At 48.6% G+C, this 19,363-nt stretch overlaps 6 protein-coding genes across 6 annotated transcripts, besides 5 other annotated features; all 6 read right to left on the bottom strand.

Annotated features, from left to right (window-relative positions):
- Positions 1 to 19,363: part of a sequence feature (sequence corresponds to BAC RPCI93-27E10) that runs on past both edges of the window.
- Positions 682 to 1,266, bottom strand: Tb927.7.5270 (hypothetical protein, conserved; the record flags this gene model as incomplete). Its single annotated transcript, XM_841057.1, has 1 exon — positions 682 to 1,266. The coding sequence occupies one exon, from the start codon at positions 1,264 to 1,266 to the stop codon at positions 682 to 684; it is 585 nt and encodes a 194-aa protein (XP_846150.1).
- Tb927.7.5260 (hypothetical protein, conserved) lies at positions 1,890 to 2,471 on the bottom strand (the record flags this gene model as incomplete). The annotated part of the gene is made up of 1 exon (XM_841056.1): positions 1,890 to 2,471. The coding sequence occupies one exon, from the start codon at positions 2,469 to 2,471 to the stop codon at positions 1,890 to 1,892; it is 582 nt and encodes a 193-aa protein (XP_846149.1).
- Positions 3,346 to 3,370: a microsatellite.
- On the bottom strand, positions 3,396 to 5,588 carry Tb927.7.5250 (hypothetical protein, conserved; the record flags this gene model as incomplete). Its single annotated transcript, XM_841055.1, has 1 exon — positions 3,396 to 5,588. One exon carries the CDS (start codon positions 5,586 to 5,588, stop codon positions 3,396 to 3,398), a length of 2,193 nt encoding a protein of 730 aa, XP_846148.1.
- Positions 7,327 to 8,799, bottom strand: Tb927.7.5240 (hypothetical protein, conserved; the record flags this gene model as incomplete). The annotated part of the gene is made up of 1 exon (XM_841054.1): positions 7,327 to 8,799. One exon carries the CDS (start codon positions 8,797 to 8,799, stop codon positions 7,327 to 7,329), a length of 1,473 nt encoding a protein of 490 aa, XP_846147.1.
- Positions 9,333 to 9,379: a microsatellite.
- Tb927.7.5230 (lanosterol synthase) lies at positions 10,241 to 12,961 on the bottom strand (the record flags this gene model as incomplete). The annotated part of the gene is made up of 1 exon (XM_841053.1): positions 10,241 to 12,961. One exon carries the CDS (start codon positions 12,959 to 12,961, stop codon positions 10,241 to 10,243), a length of 2,721 nt encoding a protein of 906 aa, XP_846146.1.
- Positions 13,537 to 13,573: a microsatellite.
- Positions 13,843 to 18,879, bottom strand: Tb927.7.5220 (protein kinase, putative; the record flags this gene model as incomplete). Its single annotated transcript, XM_841052.1, has 1 exon — positions 13,843 to 18,879. One exon carries the CDS (start codon positions 18,877 to 18,879, stop codon positions 13,843 to 13,845), a length of 5,037 nt encoding a protein of 1,678 aa, XP_846145.1.
- Positions 19,222 to 19,260: a sequence feature (T-rich).

The following is a 19,363-nucleotide window of genomic DNA, read 5'->3' as shown; positions in this document are numbered from 1 at the left end:
GGGCCTTCTTCCGTGCGTGAGTGCTTAAACAAGCAATTGAAAACAAGGTAAATAACGTTACCGTGGTAGCAGTGACAGTGACAGTAATAATGAGGAAGGAGGAGAAAGAAGCAAATGGTATGTAACTGTGGAAGGAAAAACTGGCAGAGGTGAAGAACGAGTGCTCGAACAAACCTTCCACAATGTTATTACACCCTCGCTCCCTTCCACGCACCTGCACATCCACAAATGGAAGGTATTTGGGTTGTTGGTATGCTTTCCATTCGGGCCCAAGGCATATATAACCTGCTGATGTACGTAAAGAAGAATGCGGCAGAACCCCGTCCCACAACGTGGCCAGACTTGGTTCACACTTTTCTTCGGCAACCAACCGTCAAAAAGAAATGTCTTTTTTTTTTCTGACGGAAAGGTTATCAAATGCTAACAATGGCTGGAAAGTTTCTGCCAATCTTTCGGGCAACTAGCACACTTGAATTAGCGGAAGCGAGGGGTAAGACAAACACGGTTTCACACATGCCCTTTGTTCCCTGTTGCATCTCCCTTCCCCACTCTATGCAGGACTCAACAAATACGACCGAAGCATCGCCGAACGGAGAATACAAAATGGAACGTAATTCCCGCCTCCTGTGAGTGGAAGAGGGCGCGCTGTCACATTTTTTTTTTGCACGTTTGAAGAAAAACTCACACGAACCTACGGAGGGGCTTTGAGTTCAAGTGAATGTAACGCTCCACAACACCAACCAGCTCGTACACTTTTCTGGGGACTGTTGCGCCCCTCACAGTGGCATCCAATGTGAGTTCCTCGGGATGCTCTTGCAGCCATTCCTGTAGCAAACAGCACTGAGAACCACTCGATTCTGAGTATTCACATGCCACCGCACCTTCCGCATCAGCAGTTTTGTCCCCTACAACACAGCGCTTCAACACAAGAAGGGGCTCTCGTCTCTTCCCATAACTGCCACTGACTTCAACCGTCCCAATTTGAAGCGAACAGCGCGTCTCATTGCGCGAGTCCCACACTACGCAGCCCAACGGCACCTCCACCACCTGATTGGTATCAACATTAACGCCACATTCACCGTCTTCCCTTAGCCTCTTCCCACCAGTAACTTGAGAGCATGCCTTCACTTCCTCTTCACTGCTGTTGGGAATTCTCTGCCTCTCCCGCTCCTCCTCCAGTAACTTGGGAGGTATGACAACTTTGCCCTGCAATTCCAACAGCAGCATTTCCTGCAGGGGGCCCCTCGGCGCAATAATCTGAATCATTGGTACCTGCAAGTTACGCAGGCACACCAACAGTAAAACCTACTCGGGATCACTTGATTTTACGCCCCACCTCGAACCCCTTTTGTGCTCGTCACCTATACAGGTGAACTTGGTTACTTTCCGCTCCTCAATGCTGTTAACAATCGAAAAACAGAACACGAACACGCATCTGGCATCAAAATCGATCAAATAGCCCAAAAGAGCGAAGAATCCGGCAGTAAAGACAAAAGTGCGAATATGTGATAAAGGGGAAGGGAGGAAAAAGAACAGTACCCTAAGCAACAGAGGAACTGGTGACTCACAAACGCAAACAAATTAGTGTATATATATATATATGGGTATCATTAAGAAGTGAGAGGTAATTTTATTCTTTTGACAGCCTCCCCTAAACTACAAGTAGAGACTAACGATCACACAAGGCCGAAGAACCACACTAAAACAATATATCGATACGACCATTAACAGCAAAACACGACGCATAACCGTACGCACAAAAGAAGGGCCCCACCAGTAACCAGTTTGTCGTGTGCCAAGTGTTAGTCCCATTGGTCTTCCTCCCTCGCAAACACGCACAAGGGTTTAACCAAACAGTTGTCGGCAACCTTGAAGAACCGAAGTCTTTACTAAGCGTCCTTTACCCATGGGTGTGGTAAATCACGGTCAGGGAAATGCTCCTTCCATATGCGCCGCATCATATTGTTGCGCCCAATCAGTTCCCCATGGAAAGTGCCCAAATTATACTTCCAACGGTACGCCATTAGGAGTTCATTGTCTTCTTTCCTATCTGCCACACACTGATAAAGTGCATCCCTCTCCTTCTGGCACTTCCACGAAGTCCACATTTTATCCTGTAGGCAACGCGCCATGACCTTTTCAGTCTCCGCACAGCGCCTCTCCGCCTCATTCGCCACGGCATCTTTCATCTCCTTCAGCACCATGGGTGGCAACCGCATTGACTGCACATGATCCACGGACTCGAAATCCTCTTCGTACACTTCTTCGATGAGGTTCTTCGTGAGTTCGCCCCTTGTGGCCCCCGGCGTGTGGCCGTGCCGTTGGCGCCACTGATCCGCTTGTGACTTGAGATGCATGTACTTTCGAAACCTTTCGGGATCCTCCTGCCGCCACCCTCCACCGCCAGAAGAGTCCACGCTCCGTACAGAAAATGGTGAGTCTGCGGAATCCGTACTGGCGGTGGTACCCATTCCCTTTGTCCTCTTCAGCTACTGTTCTATATTATTATTTTGTTCGGTTTGTATCAAGTTTTGAGATGAGGAATCCACAGTGGTAAGATACAAATTGGGCGAAAATGTGCGAAGAAGTGAATGGGGAAAGGGTGAAGTTACTCCGACACCTAATAAAAGTAATCAGTGTACAACTGGATGGGACGAAGCAGTCATTTTTTTTCTTTGTTAAAACCGACACAATGTGTACAATACTTGGTGAATTAATGTGGGAGAGGGAACAGTACACGCATCCAAAAGTAGAAAAAAAATAAACTTGTGGACAAGCACTGATTGTTTTAAATTCCCTAGTCTCAAGTAATGACAAAGAGAAGAATATATCTTGCCCTCTGAGGAAAGTGGGAAAAACAACGTCGAGACGTAAAGTCTAACACACATACACACACAAATATATATACAAATAAACGACGCAAAAAGCAAATGAAAGAAACCAGCATTTAGAAATAAAGTTCGACCGGCAACCCATCAGCATTATACCACTCCACCACCGTATTGAATACACACGCACGCCCTCTCATACACATGCGTGCATTAGGCGTTAATGAAGAAGGAGGTGAATGGGAAGGGGACAATGCAACCAGCTGTAAAAGAAATCAGCAATAATATTCATATGGGCAAACGCGGCGCCATCCACACGTGTACGATTGTTGTTGTTGTTTTTCCCCTCTCCCACCCACTCGCCAACTTCCTCTTGTCCACATTTACCGCCGTTCCCCCCCCCCTCCTCCTCCTCCTACATTACCCTTCCCTTACCTCTACGCCCGATCGAATGACAAAGGAAAGCGACATCTCCGCAGCACGCTTCCATGAGACCAAAACGCTGACATCATCCACCATAACAATAATAACAATAATAATAAAAGGGAACAAACAGCACTTTATTCCTTATGATTGACAGTGTGCCTTTCCGTCCTCTTTGTGCTTCGAGTCGGGTGATGAAACACCTGAGGCCGCATGACCATTAATCGAACTGGACATCTGGGAAATCATTTGTGAGCCTTCCGGTGAGGGGCTTTTCCTCGATTTTGACGCGCTACCGGGGGTTCCTAAATCAAACACTCGCCTCCGTGGGATGTGATCCCTCTTAGTGTATGTGGGTAGCGCAGGTAACGACGAGAACAACTTCTGAGTATCACCCAACACCTTTTTATAACTTGCGTCAAGGGTACCTAACCCTCCAACCGCCCCTACCGACCGTGCCATGACGTTCCGTTGGCGTAATGTATTCACAGATGAGAACGGAGGATCCGAATGCCTGCCGAAGTAACTAAGCATTTTGGGCTTTTGTCGAGTCAACATATGTGATGTCAAAGAGGTATTCGCAGCATGTTCCGACAACTGCGTAACTGCCGGATCTGGGGTAAAAAAACTCAGCACTGTGCCCGCCTTTTTTTTGCCATGCTTACCAGATTGAACCCACATCCCCTCCGCTTTAGGTGAAGAACTAACGAACGACACCTCCCTGGAGCCACCGCCGCCGTTGCCTCCAAAAATACTGGAATGGTCCTCCGGTGGGGAGAGCGAAATAACAACACCATTAGTCTGGTCCGGCAATGATTCAGCCATAATTAACGGGGAATTTGTCACACCTTCCTGAGTGCTGGCACGCTCTTTTTCCGTTAACCGCGAATACGAAGAAGAAGAAATATTGGTTAGAGACGTAACGCGTTTCCTCACCACAAGACGCTGTGGAGCCTCAGAAGCACTCCTCGCTACCTCTCCACTCATATTATGTATTTTGTCACTCAATGAGGTGCTGATTTCAGAAAGACTACGACACGACATCAAATCGCCACCGGTGACTGTAGTGGAACCAATTTTGTTACTGCTCCTTGCACTTTTAAATGCCATACGCGGAGTAGTTGTGGCCTCTGACGGCAAGATGGTCACCACAAAGGACGGCGTAGTTCGCGCGGAGCGCGCAGTTGTCACCGCTGCTGATGGTGAAACCGCAGACGCAAAAGAAGAAGTTCCTCTGGAGTGAGGAATCAATGCCGCAGCTGATTGCACCCCTACACCGGGGAACGAAACTGAAGATAATACGGAATGCGACGCTTGTAGTGACTCAGATAGTGACAAGGCCGTTGCAAACGACGCATTTTCCATGTAACATGATGGCGACGTTGCTCTTGACGGTGCTATAGCGGTACCAAGTGACAGATCCCCCCTTGAGTGGCTTACTGATGTCGCTGTTGGTGCACCTAAAGCGTCCGCATGCGATTGTGGGGGTGCCTCATTATGCAACGGTCGCGGTGATACGCTCGGCGACAGGGCCGTCACGAATGATGAAACTCCCAAAGACTGTACAGGAGACTTGTCATTCACGAATAATGACGACGGCTCCCTGCGGTGCACTGCCAGTGACGAAAACGGTGATGACACGGTTGAAGACGAGGACGACGCCGTTATTGATACTAACGGTAACATCGAAGGTGGCACCTCCGTTGGAGGAACGCACGCAGTTAGACTGCCAAAATACGCCTCTACGCTATTGTTCACACTTTCATTCATCACCATACTATGACAGGAGTTGAGTTTGTTGCTTCCCACTGACTCGTCCCATTGGCTGCTTAGACACGACTGAAACCCTCTACCTGATGGTGGAGCCCCACCATTGGTGTCAAAAGTACCTGGAGTCCCCGACACAAACTTCACTCGTGGTGTCGTCATTGACGAAAGCAACAAGGGGCTTCGTGCTGTCAAGAAACGACCGTCGTCATCCCCATTGTCAAAAACACAAACGCTATCCGCTCTGTTGTCCGAACCTAACCGTAGATGTGCATTAACTGGAAGTTGTGATCCAGACTTACGGTTTACGGGAACAAGACGTTCTAACCCAATCGTTGTTGTGTAATCCGACTGGTCCCCTATCACCGGACTCACCGTAAATTTGGATGAAGCGCTCTCCGCCGCCACGCCATGGGAAGCCCCGCCGGTAGGGGCGTTAATTTGCCCATCCGATGGCCTCGTTTGTGCCGCTAATGACCCTCCGGGAACTTCAGCCGGAGCATTAAGTGATGCATTGTTTGATGGTAGGAGCCGCGCTTGTTTCGTTTGAGTGGCACAACAATGGCCCATATTTATCTAAGCTGCTGTATGCTTCGATGTGTGCACCGCTCCCCCTCCCCCTCTTTTTATTGGGTGTGTCGGCTCCTTTAAGCGTGGTGGCGTTAGAAAACACATGAAGAAGGGTGGAAAAGGGAAAAAGTAAACATTTCAACAAAAGGGAGAAGAAAGGTGATAGGAGGAGTTTGAAAACAAAAAAAATGGCAACGGCAGAGGATTTTTAACAATCTGACTAGAAAAATTAAGGAAAGGGAATATAATGATGGGTAGCACACAGAAAGTACAGAGAGAGAGAGAGGTGCGTCGGAGGGGACGAGCTGTACAATTAACCAGGAGATATTCCTGTCAAGGCTAAAATAAAACAAATTGAACGGCGCGCACGGACCACACAGCATACATAAATCGTTTTATTTCTTGCTAATGCGGCAAAAACAACGGTAGAACTTGGCTTTGAAAAAAAGTTGAGATGATACAAAAGAGAAATTTTTAAAAAAGGACTACCTTATGTCACTTAGGGCGATAACGAAAGCACAAGAAAAAACCCATAAAACAACAAAAAAAAAGGAAAGCGCACAACGCGTTTGAAAAAAAAAACAAATATAAAGAAGGAGTTGAGGCAACTGAGAACCGAAGGAGGGGTGCCTAAGAAATATAGTGAAATTGAAAGAACAAAGTGTTTGACTACAATACTGAATTTGTTCACACAAACCCCTTTTCATTTTATCTCGGTGCCTTCCCCCCTCCTCCTCAACCTCATTTCACCCTCATGTTCATCCCCATACCTCCGATTTTCTTCCCTCACATTCACGCGTTCACATACTCCTTTTTATCACATTAACAAACCGCCCAGTGGCACCTTATACCTATTCAGCAGCCCTTTTTTTAAAATATACGTGCTATTATTGCAAAGCCATCCCCTCTCTCATCATCATCCCCTAAATGTATCGTACAGTAAGATACGTTTCAGATAGAGAGAAAGGAATAGCTTTCCACCACAACTTTGCTTTAGTGCATTGCAACGTTGTTGCTGTTTACTTTCAGTGTCCGTGCACCTTCCGTTTTCCCCTTCCTCTCTACGCTATGCTCCCCCGCGTACAAATGACTAACAAACGACCCACGCCCATGGTACCTATGATTGAAGTTTATTTTTTGACTATAACTCTATCCTTTCTATCACCTTTGACTTTTTTTATTCGTTCGCTTCGTTTTCCGTTGCGTATATAGATATTGGTACACAAATATCGGCAGGGTTGTGGGAACTGAGCTGTCATAACGAAACGTACACTGAAAAACATACACTCCCAAGTGACTATACATTAACCCCTCACCTGTAAGGGGTATATGTATGTTTTATTTATTTACATTTAAATAAACGTATACCTGTGAAAAAATACACTAGCCAACTCAGCACATCACGAATTGCCATCGTCAACCTCGTCAGTTCATGCATTACCCACAAGTAAATAAATGTTGACAGACATGGTCATATATATGTGTATACATATATATGTTGCTCCGTTTATCGGTAGCAAAAAATGAGGGGCCATATTTGGAGAGGGAAATCAAAAGAGGGGAATGTAAACAACTATATGCGCCCCCATATTATATTAATAATAACAATAAAAGTAACAAAACACACGCTGATATTAACAAATGGTACAAGATCACAGCAATAAAAATTGGGATAGTAGTAAATACAGTGCATAAACAAAAATGTACATGAAATGGATGGAACCTTTCAAGTTTGTTCTTAGCGACTATTTCGCCCCTCCAGCAACAGTCGAATCTCATGAAGAATGGCCCAGCCGTTACCATTCGTCAAGTATGCATTATCCAATTGCCTTAACTTTGCCGCCCACACTTCCTGAGGAGCTGCACCAACTCTTGGCACCCTCATCGCATCATTCGCTGGCCGTCCGTTTAGTGCCGGTCTATCCATACTGCCACCAGGACTGTTGTCCCATCCGGCATACGGTGGTGCTGTTGGTGGGGAACGTGTTTCATTAAACCGCGGTGTCAGAGGTGGCCTTGCACTCGAAGCCATCGTTTGCGTGGCTGAGTTATGGAACAACTTGGGTGATACGTAATGATTGTGTTGGCCCACTGGGTTCCTATACCCACCAAATGCAGTTGAATCTGGCCGCTGATTCAAAGTGGAATTAGAGACCGTGGAAAGACTGACGACAGATTCGTTGGCAGATGATCTCGGCCCTCCCCTCCCAACGTTGAAATATTCATTATCATAATGACCGTTAGGCAACGTTGTCAAGTTGTTGCCGTGTACCGCGCGAGTGACAGCCTCACGAGAAACACCTTCGGTCATCGTGGATGCATCGGCAACAGACCTACGCATATTATGTGAGGGACAGGGCGTTAAAACGGGTGGACAAGTTGGTCCCACTTGTGACTGACGCTCTGCCTTGTTGGCTACTTCGAAGGCGTTCATGGGTGACAGCTGTTTGTGAGCACTCGATCCTTGGCACTCCTCAGTGGCATGCAGGTCAAGTTTCCTCGCCACAACCCTTGGAAATGTACTCGCCTCACCCCTTCTCTGTAACATACTATCCGAGGATTTCCCCCCGCTGGAAACGGACGGTTTAGGGCTCCGCATTCTCACATCTGAGTGTGCCGCTGTTGCACTGAAGTGAGGGGCCCGTTCGGGGGAAATTTTCCGCGTCTCATAATAATCATAAGCCTCCAGTCTCGGGATTGATGAGACGGAGTACCTCCTACATACATACTCTTCGGTGCTGCTAAGGATCTTCCGGGAGTGTCCAACCACGGCACATCCGTCTGATTGATATTCGGTTGAATTCTCTGTAGCCACTTCTCCATGCATGTCCTGAGTACCGTCGCTTGTTCGCTCCTCAGCTGCAATTTGCTCGAAGACAGCTGTGGCTGCGGCCCTAGCCCCACTGCTCTTGTACGTATTATCCCACTGGGAGTCATAGGAGTTACGCGCGCCCCAATGCCTCGCCCCGGGATCTGAACTTACCATTGGAGACGCTGAGTTGTCGAAGTAATTCACTTCGCTTCCCAAAACCGGCGGAGCCGGAGCGATATGGTTCCGTTCATAGCCCCGCTGCCTGCAATTATTGAATGGTTCGCCTAAGTTCTCGACATCATGGTACCTTATATTCTTTCCATTGTTGCCGTATTTCGTAGCCGGGGCTGTTGGCTGCAAGACGGCATTGGCCCTAGAGACTTTATTAAAGTTGGCCATGCGAACGCTGAAGGAAAATAAACCAACAAAGGTGTATACTGAGGCGTCTGTTCGCGGTTTGCTATTGTCGTTGGTGTCGCCTTCCTCCGCCGCACTTCCTCGTCCCTCCCTATATAAATATGAAAATATATATGAACGAAGAAACACTCCTGTACAGACACTCCCCCACTTCGTTTCAGGTAACGGGGGTACCTTCCTATTATATTTATACCCTTCCTTAAGTAGCTTACACTTGTTTCCCTACCTCGCACAATGCTTATACGCAAAAAACTATTCCGTCAAACAATAGGAAGGAAGGCGTAGAAGGTAGGGCTGAATTCCCTTGCGCCAATGGCAATGAAAACAGCTATCCTACGCCGCTTCCTTTCCGCTATGTTACTCCTATTCCTTTTCCACTCCTTTATTACGACTACTTTCAAGTATCTCAAGGGCCGGCACCGCGACCCCTAGCCTGTTACGATTGTTACAAAAAATGTTAATGTCAAACAGACAAAAAGAAGAAAATAAGGACGCAAAGAGTTGCCATAGCTGCAATATATATATATACATACATACATATATACATATACATATATATATAACAATACCATTACCAATATCAATGTCAGCAGCAGCAGCAACAATAATAATAACAATGATTCACTGCATCCATGGCAAACATTTAGTCAGCAGGGTACTTACACTGAAACATTTCAAACTATTTCACTTTCACACGCAGACAAGCAACCAGGTAGCAAAAAAAAAAGAAAGATGCTCCTACTTCCGTGCCACGCGGACATCCACGCATCGGTTTCCTACGTACACGTACACTCCCTTTCCGCACCCTCTCCTCTTCCTTCTTTTCTCTGTTTTTTTTTCTGCTTTCCAGCATTCCACTCGCCTTAACATTGTGCCTTCACTCCGGAAGGGTTAATGGCAAATGAAGGGTGGGCGAAAGGAAAGTTATCACACAACGTGCACACACACGCGAGACACGTAAGACAAGAAGAACAAATAACAGAAGCGGGGTGCCATCGAGTGACATCACTAAAACAGAAAAAATGTATGGAAGGGGGACAGTTAAAATCATAGGGAAAATTAGGTCCACTTAACCAACTGCTTTTTGGCACTTTATATGTATGATTAACTGCATGACAAGAAGTTGGCAAGCTACTACACATTCTCCTTCACCTACTTAAACACTTGCACTTTGTTTCACATTGCTTCCATGTGATGCCTCACCCTCATGTATCACTTCAACATTTGACAGGGGATTGATGCAGCAAATGGACTTCTGACAACAGTACGCAGGTTGTCCTCGTCGCACCGTGTAAAAGTCGGAAGTAGGCGCCGACACACGCAAGTAAAGTCGTGACGGTTACTTTCTCCCGTGACATTTACATTGGTGGTGACTGTGAAGGTATCGTAATCTTCCAATCCTCACAAGCATCCGTTCCCCTTGCTAATCCATCGATCGGGGAAAATGTTGACCGTATGTTTTACTCCAGCGCCTGTACACCCCCAGTGCCCACACTGGCATGGTATTTTTATATCCTGGGTAGTGAATCGGGTTGTTACCGTTAAACACACCGCTAATTCGCTCTTGTGCCCAGTCACCTGTTGATAGCTGGCGCGACACAATAAAGTGAATACCTGCACTTACAGCCTTTAGAATACGAAGCTGGCGGCGCAGTTCGGTTGAGCTCGCTTCGCCAGAGGCAGCCATGATAGCCATGACCGCCCACGCAGTGTTGACGACTTGACTTCCACTTGGATTATCAACCCACACACCACGAGCGCACGCGCTCACATCCTCCCCCCAACCGCCGTCCGTATTCTGGTGTGACAACAAAAAGTTAACGAGGCGCACACACGTCGGATCTCCCTCCATGCCGTAAATCTCACCAGATATGCGAAGCGCACTAGCGCAGAGCCAAGCAGCATATGTAAAGCATACGGCCCAACTTCCGTAATACGAACCATCCGTCCGCTGGTTCGCCAGCATGCACTTCACACCATCGCGAATGGCCCTATCTACATCCTCCCGCCGGTAGTCGGGAAAGTGCTCTCGGAAAAGTGAGAGTGTGTGCACACAACTGCTTGTGCACTCCGTGTAGACGTAGTCAGTCATGACATCCTTGAACACATCCGAGCAGTTGAGAAGTTCTACGTAGTGGGGTGCGCAAGTTGGCTCATAAGAAGCCCACCCGCCGCCTCGATTCCTCAGGGACAAAATCTGATCCACAGCGTCATAAATGCGTTGGTGAGGAAATGGCTTGTGACGGAGCAGCAGCAATACACGAAGCCCTTCGGCTGTGCAATCTGACACCTGCCACGCTTGCGGGCGTGTACTGAAGTTCCACGCACCTTTCGTCCGATGGCGGTAAAACTGTGTCGCTGCCACCGGATTCTCCTGCACCTGCGCAACATCTACGTAGTGATGAGCAAGGGCCATCTCCTCAGGGTACAACAACTCCATGTTGCAGGCGCAGAGGGCCTGTACAGCGAACGACGTGTCCCATAATTGTGAACCGTTATAACCACTCATCCTAAGCCCTTCAGGTCCCATGAAGAAATAATCATCGAGACGATTAAGGTGGTTTAGGTACCTTCCACTAGTTTCTCCCTCACGTATCCACGTTATGAGCATGTCGAACGCCTTGTTCACCGGCCCAAGGCATATGAAATGTGTGCTTTCATCATCGTAAGCAATATGGGTCCATGCTACCTCCAGCGCCCGCCTGCGAAGAAATTTGATGGGCCGCTTCTCATACAAACTCATAACGGCGGCGAAAACTTTGTACACGGAAGAAAGAGGTGTATAGCAGTCCTTGGCACAAATGTTGCTTCGATGCTTAGCCCACTTAATGTTTCCATATGGCTCAAGGTAAATCTCGTACCGCAGGCATTGAAGAAGTAGATTATCGGGCTGCCTCCATCGCAAACCATACAAGTACGAGAAGGCTATGGAAACGACACGACTGTGACACCACAGGCGGCTCGGTGAAAACGGTATCCAGTTGGGCAGCAATGACAACTCCGGTGGAATGGGGTTAACGCCGTCCCAATCGTACAGACCAAGGACACATAACCACACCTTACCCCACGTGGGAATGGAAACAGCACCGCCTTCACCACGGATCCACTGACGAGCGCGAGCCGCGTCGCTGTCATCATCTGAAACCCCCATAAGTCGTAGTGCAACGTAATTGAGGACAGTCCCAAGCATGGTGCTGTGTCCCTCAGTATGTTGACCAAAGCCACCGTCCTCGTTCATATAGTTTCGTATGTAACGTATAAGTTCTAGTCGCTCTGCTTCTCCACAGAGGCACGGCTCGTCTCCCTCGTGCTGGTGATCTGCATGGGGTGGGAACATATTGCGTATGTTGCCACGAGCCACAATGTACCTAACAAAGATAACACCGGGGGTAAGAAATAGGGGCCCGCTATAGTCATTTGGCCAATGACCGGAATATGGGTGCTGTAGGCGCAATAAGAACTCAGCGCCTGCTCGCATGGCCTCTTCCACAGATCCCCTAGGCTTTACATGAGCCGTGCCTGTGAGACCCAATTGATATCGCTCAACAAAGCGGCATCGCTCTTCCTTCACTGCACGCATGTCCGGACCACCTCGTGGGCCAGTCCTTGTTGCGCCTGTATCCTCAAAGTCATCATTAGCATTTCCAGCTTCACCATAAGGGGTGTACGGACATCCCTCAGCCTGGGCCTTCCCGAGTTCATTCCCCTCCTCCACATTGAGCAGCCGACCGTAGTGCCAGCGCTGACGGCCGTCCTCGCAGCGCATATGCCAACCCTCAAGGGGAAAGTTGGGAGACGGCGCCACCCTCACTGGTCTTACGTGTGGAACCGTTTGGTGTAGCCATTTTCTACGATGTCGCGCGACAACTTCACGATTATATCCATCACAGTAGACCAGTAGCGCGTGGATGAGAAGCAGAAAGGGAATCGAGCAAACGACGAGAAGAAACGAAACCACCCATGAGATGGTTGAGGTCAGTCGCCGCAGAAAGCGCTCTAACAAGCCTCTTGGTGGCGGCGGGATCACACTATCAAACGGGAACGGTGCGCATAGTGAACTGGGTGCAGAGTTACCACTTCCAACAATGGTTCGAATGCCGGGTCTGTGCATCTCGCCCCTGCCCCTTCTCTGATAGAGCATCATTTTTAGTAACGAGTGAAAAGATAAACAAACAACCTGGAGTGACGGGTTTTCCTTCTCTTGTTCCTTTTTCCTTTTCTCTTGGTCTTTTAGCGAGGAAAAATAAAAAGTAAAAAATGAAACGTCTTGGCTACCCCTTAAGCCTTCTATTACGGCAGAAAAAAAAAATAAATACGCTGAACACTCAAAACAACGGAGGATGATACGGCAACTGCTGCTCGTGAAAAAAAAACAGCTAACGGTTAAATCATAAAAGATCGAAACGAAAAAGAGAGAAAAAGGAGAAATGAAGGCATAAGTATGCACAAGGTGAAAAAAGTTTGACAAAGAACAAAACAAAAAAGCACAAAGGTGTCACAGTGACGAAACCTAAGATGTATTGCCACCGGGTTCGAAACATGTGCACGAAATGGAAGAAAGTGAGCCACAGGCACATGTGGACGCGCACACACACGTCTGTTTGCAATTAAGAAACTTCGAATAGAGAAATACAGATGAAATTGCAAACGACGGTGGTAAATAAAAGCAGGAGTAAAATGAAAGCAATTCAGAGTCCAGAGTTTGTCCTCCACAGCCACATATATATATATATATATATATATACACGTATACATACGTGCACCTATCCCCACACCCGGCCCTATATCACTTATGGAAAACGGCACTGAAAAAGACATAGTCTACCACTTTTATACAAGTAACAGATAATCAAATGTACCGCATGGCGGTGGCAGACATTCCCTCATTTTTCCAATTTAATTCGGTAAAGGTCGTTTCGAAGAGGCAACAGGGGTCGCACAGGACACGGTAATTTCCATCCCTTGTGCGGTGAAACACACTGCGCAGCTGCAGCCATGTGCCATGGTTCAAAAAGGTAAGGCGGTTCAATTACCTTCCACAGCAGCGTTACCCAAAACAGAGGAAAGACGCAATGATGTCGAATCGTCACACCGTGACTGAGTTTCGTCTTCTTGAAGCCCAAGTTTCTCTCTTGCTTCCTCGACAAGTTGCAGTAACTCTTCACACGTCGGTCGATCACGGGGGGAGAGCGCAAGACATTTTTTTGCAATGAGTGTTAACTCAGGCAAGACCTGGCACTCTGGTACGTCTGGTGGTTCCGTGGTGTACTTGAGAAGATTGATTATTTCCTCCTCGCTCTCGATTTCATACTCGTTCCATGGTGCATCACCAGAGAGCATCTCAATCAATGCACAACCCACCGACCAAATGTCACTCGCCTTCGTCGGACCGATAGAAGCCCTAATTAACTCTGGAGCCATCCAACGGAGTGTACCGGCTACATGGTGCGTGGAGCACGCGGCATCATCCGCAGTCCTTTCTGCGGCACCTGAAATGTTCGCCAGGTCAATCGACTGACCTTGCTGCCAGAGAAGATGTTTGGCCGTGCCGAAATCAGAAAGTTTTACTCGACCCTTATCGGTGACAAGTATGTTAGCTGCTTTAACGTCAGAGTGCACAATGTCATTTTCATGCAAATAGCGCAGACCCTCGAGTGTTTGCGCCAGATAAGAGCATATAACGCCCGGACTAAGAGCGCCAAAGTTTTCCAATAGATGACGCAGCGACCCACCAGGCACAAACTCAAGAAGTATGTTGAAGTAGTCCTTATTCTGAGAGGAACCGTAGTACTGAACAATATTTTGGTGCACAGCCTTAGAAAGGACCTTTATTTCTTCCTGCAGGCTCATATACCGCTTTAGCAATCCCTTTCCATTTCCGCCTCCTCCAGCCTCTTTGGGGAGTGGAACTCGTTTCACTGCAATGAGTTTCCCGTTCGTGAGATTCATCCCAAGATATACCTCAGCATTCCCACCCTTACCCAGCATTTCCTCACCTATCTTCCACTCTATCGTCCCGCGTTGGTGGCGACCACTACCACGTTGGCTGGTATGAATCCTCCTTGCATTGGGAGTTCTGGCGCCGTGCCGAACGCCACTAGCACTACGAACTGCCTGGGAAGCACTATCACTACAGTTGAGCTTAGCCGATTCCGTTTGACTGGCGTTTAACGCAAAAGTACTACCGGACCCCGATAAGGTGCGCTGCCAAAGGCGTGGTGTACCGCGTCCAGAGATCCCGGAAGCACGGAAGCTGCTGCACGTGGGTGAGGAACACTCCTTCAGCGGTACGCCTCGCTCATCCGTTAACACAAACCTAAACCCTAAAAAGAACCGTCGGGCTCTCAACTGAAATGTAATAAGATCGTTGTTTCGCAAAGTACACGTCCTCCCCTTGCCGATTCGTTTGACGTTCACGTATGTACCATTAATACTGCAGTCACACAGCTCAACCCTCCAGTCCGCCAGGGCCGATGAGTTGCATGGTCCGTAACCAGACGGCGTTGGCGAGCAGCTGCCGCAGGAACTGCCGTTATCTTGATGCGGTGGTGTAGAGGAACGAATGGCACACAACTGCGCGGGCACCCAGCGACTGACTGTGAACTGGACACTACTCACAAAGACATCAGATGTCGTTGCGTGGCACTTACTGCTGCGGCCAAAGCGAAACACCTCTCCAAACGGCACTCGGATAAAACATGATGGAACGGTTGCTTCGTCATTACTCTTCAACATCGCCCACACGGGCAGGTCCCCGGGAGATTCACAGTGGTCCAACCTCAGTGGCGACGTGGGAGTTACACTCCTCGAAGGGATTTCTGCCGCAGGGTTCGAATAACCAAGCGGCTTACTGTGAGGTTGCATGGGTGGAATTCGGTGTGTGTCACAACGTTTACTTGCACCAGAACCAGGTCCTCTCTCCACAAACCGCTCCTCCCCTGAAGGACGAGTCAGATTGCCGAGGTCCACGAGAGCAGCACCACGCGCCGGGGGTGTCACGAGGGCGTCTTGCGACACGGCAAATGACGAAACTGGATGACTTGCCGTATTCTTGTGTGCTAACGCCAACACCCCAGCAGCAGGCGCGTCGTAACGGGTCCTTTGCTGTTGCTCCTTGATCCCTTTTCGTGCGCCCTCCTCGCCAAATATATCATTCCCCTCCTTTATTCCGCGACTGCCATCACCAACGTAGCGAGCGGTAGTGACTCCCCTTCCCAAGTCAAGTGACGAACCAAAAGCAGTAACCGGTCGGCGTCCGCCTCTGACGGCGGAACTGGTATCACCATCCTCTGCGTCCGAAAAGTCCCCACAAATATCCCCCCTGCCGGACATAGGAACCCCACGACACTCCCTAAAGGAATCAACCTTCTGTGCCAAACACGTGAAAAGTTCCCGTAGTTCGCCCAAGTATTGCGTTATATCGGGATTTGGTAGTGTTTCCTTGCCATCCCTTAATGGGAGGGAGGAGATGCCACACTCCTTCACGAGGGCACAACTCAGAGACTCCTTGAACTCCTCAATAATATCAACAAAAGATTGAGAAAGTCCCTCAACCTCTCCGTTGTTCTTCCGTTGTTTCTTTGGTTGACAACAATCCGCAAGTGGCGAACACTCACGCACCCCCGGCGCTTCGCCATGTATTAAAAACAGTAAAGGAACGTGAAGTGCATCCCACGTCACGGTATTCGCTTTACTTTCAGTAAGTGATTCCGGCATCCATGCCGGCGGGAAAAACAGCGCTTTTCTAGAGATATAATCATCAAGAGGTTCCAAATTCACGCTAACGGGGTTCAACGGAGGGAGCATCCCTCCAGCCTCTTCTGAGTCACGGTCACTGGAGAAACAGGCGCTGGTGTCCTTCAAAACTGACCCATCCGTTTCTGCATAACCCCTGCATTCGCCTACGTCTCTCAGATGCCGACCTGGCCAACAAAGACAATCAATTTGATCCAACAGTGGTCCCTGTTCCGCCTCAACCCCACCACCAGCCACAAGATGGAGACTCACTAACAAAGGAGGACTCGCCAAGGGTGGATGAAGAACAGCAGATGGTGCAGAGTTAAACGGCATTAGCGAGTGTTTCTTCTGAGCATCTTTAAAAACTCCCAGTGAACCGGTAGGGTCCACTACAGAAGTTAAACACACCGGCCAACCCACCATGTCGTATGCTGAGAGCCCGGTTTCTCGCTCTGCGGCTTCGTTCCAGTGTAGCACATGACCCGTTTGGGGGTGTACGAGAAAACACGGCAGTGGAACACAATCTAGTGCATAATGCAACGACGGCTGCCGCAAAACTAAATACCTGCTGTTGCAGGTATCGTGGTGTTGATATAAATAAACATCTAGTGAAAGTGAAAAAAAATGTGATGGTTTAATACCTGTTACACTATTCGGTTCAGATACCATCGGGCGTTCACGCTCAATGCCAGAAGATGACGTGCCAGTCCCCCTTGTTTTTGCTTCATCAACTACAGCAGCTAATGATTTTGAGCTGTGAGTGTCCATCTCGTCCTGGAAACGGCATCCCCGCACCAAGACACGGCGACCACTACTTTCCTTCGCAATATGTGGAAAGTTCATTTCGATCTCCATTGACGACTTATCAGCATCAGCAACCAGTGCAGATAATGGCCCGACCTGCCGCTGCTTTGAAAACAGCGGCCTAATCCCAAACTTTCCAAACACTGTCCTCCGTACACCTGAAACTTCTTTCCCGTTACCCTCAGTGTGGATTGCGCGAGGTTTGCTTACGGTAGAACTTGCTACGGTGCGCACAACATCCAACACCGTTGCCGCATTTTCCACGTGGAGCTCACTTAAGAGGCCCCCAAACTCTCGACCAGTCAATCGGGCTACCGGCATACCAACATTCTCGGCAAACCCCGCACTTGCACACTCAATGCAACCGGTGGTAGTATCTAGAGCCACGAAGGGGATTCGAGTGTCATCCAATAGACCTCGAGGTATGTTCCAACTGCACTGTAACCCACATGGAGACCACTTGGGTTGATTTTGTCGGCCCAACTCCTCTTTAGCCACCACTTCGCAGTGACGCGGAGAAGAATCCCCGCTGGAACCGGGCTCTCCAAACTCTGCGCTGCGATGTCCAGGGGGTGGCCTAAAGATACCACAGGAAGACTGAGAAGGCAACGTTTCTGTCTCCCCTGTAGAAAGGCCAGTTGTGGCATTAGATGATCGGTTAAATTCATCGCCACCTCGCGACAACTCCTTCCCTGCGACGTCGTCACACCCTACGTGGTGCGTATGCTTTGGTAATTTCCGCAGTTGAAGTGCGGTCCTCGCCGTAATAACAAGAAAAAGGATAACGGGTATGATAAAGGAAGCCGCCAAGAGGAGGACCGGTATGGTACCAGGCTTTTTGAACGACGCCGTGAGCACAATGAAGTGAATCAACCCCACCGAAAATGAAGCTGCACACTTCATACTAACGGCGAAGGTAAACCATAGATGCAAGAGAAACACCTTCCATGCTGCTTCCACGGGGTACGCCAGCTCACTAGGGTCCTCTCTCGCATCTGATGGAACAAGAGACTTTCCCTCCACATCCATTCTGACCACGAGCGGTGCAAGAAGCACGAGAGCGCCCAGCACAAGCAATTCCACTATCGCCAGAGCTTCCAGACACCAACGGCTACCGCTTTCAAAAAAACAGTGCGCCTCTAATTCCCCCTCGCTCCTCGCGGCATTAAACTCTCTTCCCTCTGATCCCCCTGAAAGACGACGGGGCTGAGTACCCTCAACCTCAGTCACCGACCGATTAATAAGTCCGCTATCACGTGGTGGCCGCTTGCACAGGTGCCTTTGCAGTATCCAAGAGAACAGCGCGAACAGAAGACCGAGAGCAATAGACATGGCTACAAAGACAATGTGAAGTGTGGCTGTGGAAAAGGGTAGAAAAAAAAGTGCCCCCGTGAGAAGGCCAGCCATGGAAAGAACAATCCATTGTGGTACTGCACAGACCCCGGAACACAGCGAATGCTTTATCACAGAGTTGACTTTCGCACGGCGACCGTAGATTTCATCTGCCGAGGGCTGTGTCATACTACACACTCAGCACACCGTTGAGGAGTCCACGAGGGATTGCCTCTTAGCTCCCTCTGTCGGCGTCTGTGACCCCCGATGTGGCTGCTAAACCTTCCAAACAAAAGACAAAACAGAAAAAAACAAAAAGAATGACAGCAGGGTATCAAAGGGTAAATGGGAAATCAAATAAAGATTCACACGTATCAATAACAACAACATGTGAGAAATAGCACACGATACAAACCTTTGGCACCTGATACGTATGCAGGAGCCACTGAACACCAAATACACTAATGTGAAAAAAAAATGGGCGACAGTGGTATCCTCATATTGGTACTTTAACGCCTCATAGGTGCGTAAAAGAGATAAGAAAGGAAAAGAAAAAAGAAGAAAGAAAAAAGGTAACGGAATCTTGGAGGAAGGAGCGCAGGAAAACGACGAAACAGGCAGTAAATTTTGTGATTGTTCAAATACAGAAAGTGATGCATCAGCGAAGCAACTA

The sequence above is a fragment of the Trypanosoma brucei genome, chromosome 7 (genome assembly GCF_000002445.2).
Source record: "Trypanosoma brucei brucei TREU927 chromosome 7, complete sequence".
Lineage (NCBI taxonomy): Eukaryota > Euglenozoa > Kinetoplastea > Trypanosomatida > Trypanosomatidae > Trypanosoma > Trypanosoma brucei.
This window is presented reverse-complemented; position numbering and strand designations above follow the sequence as displayed.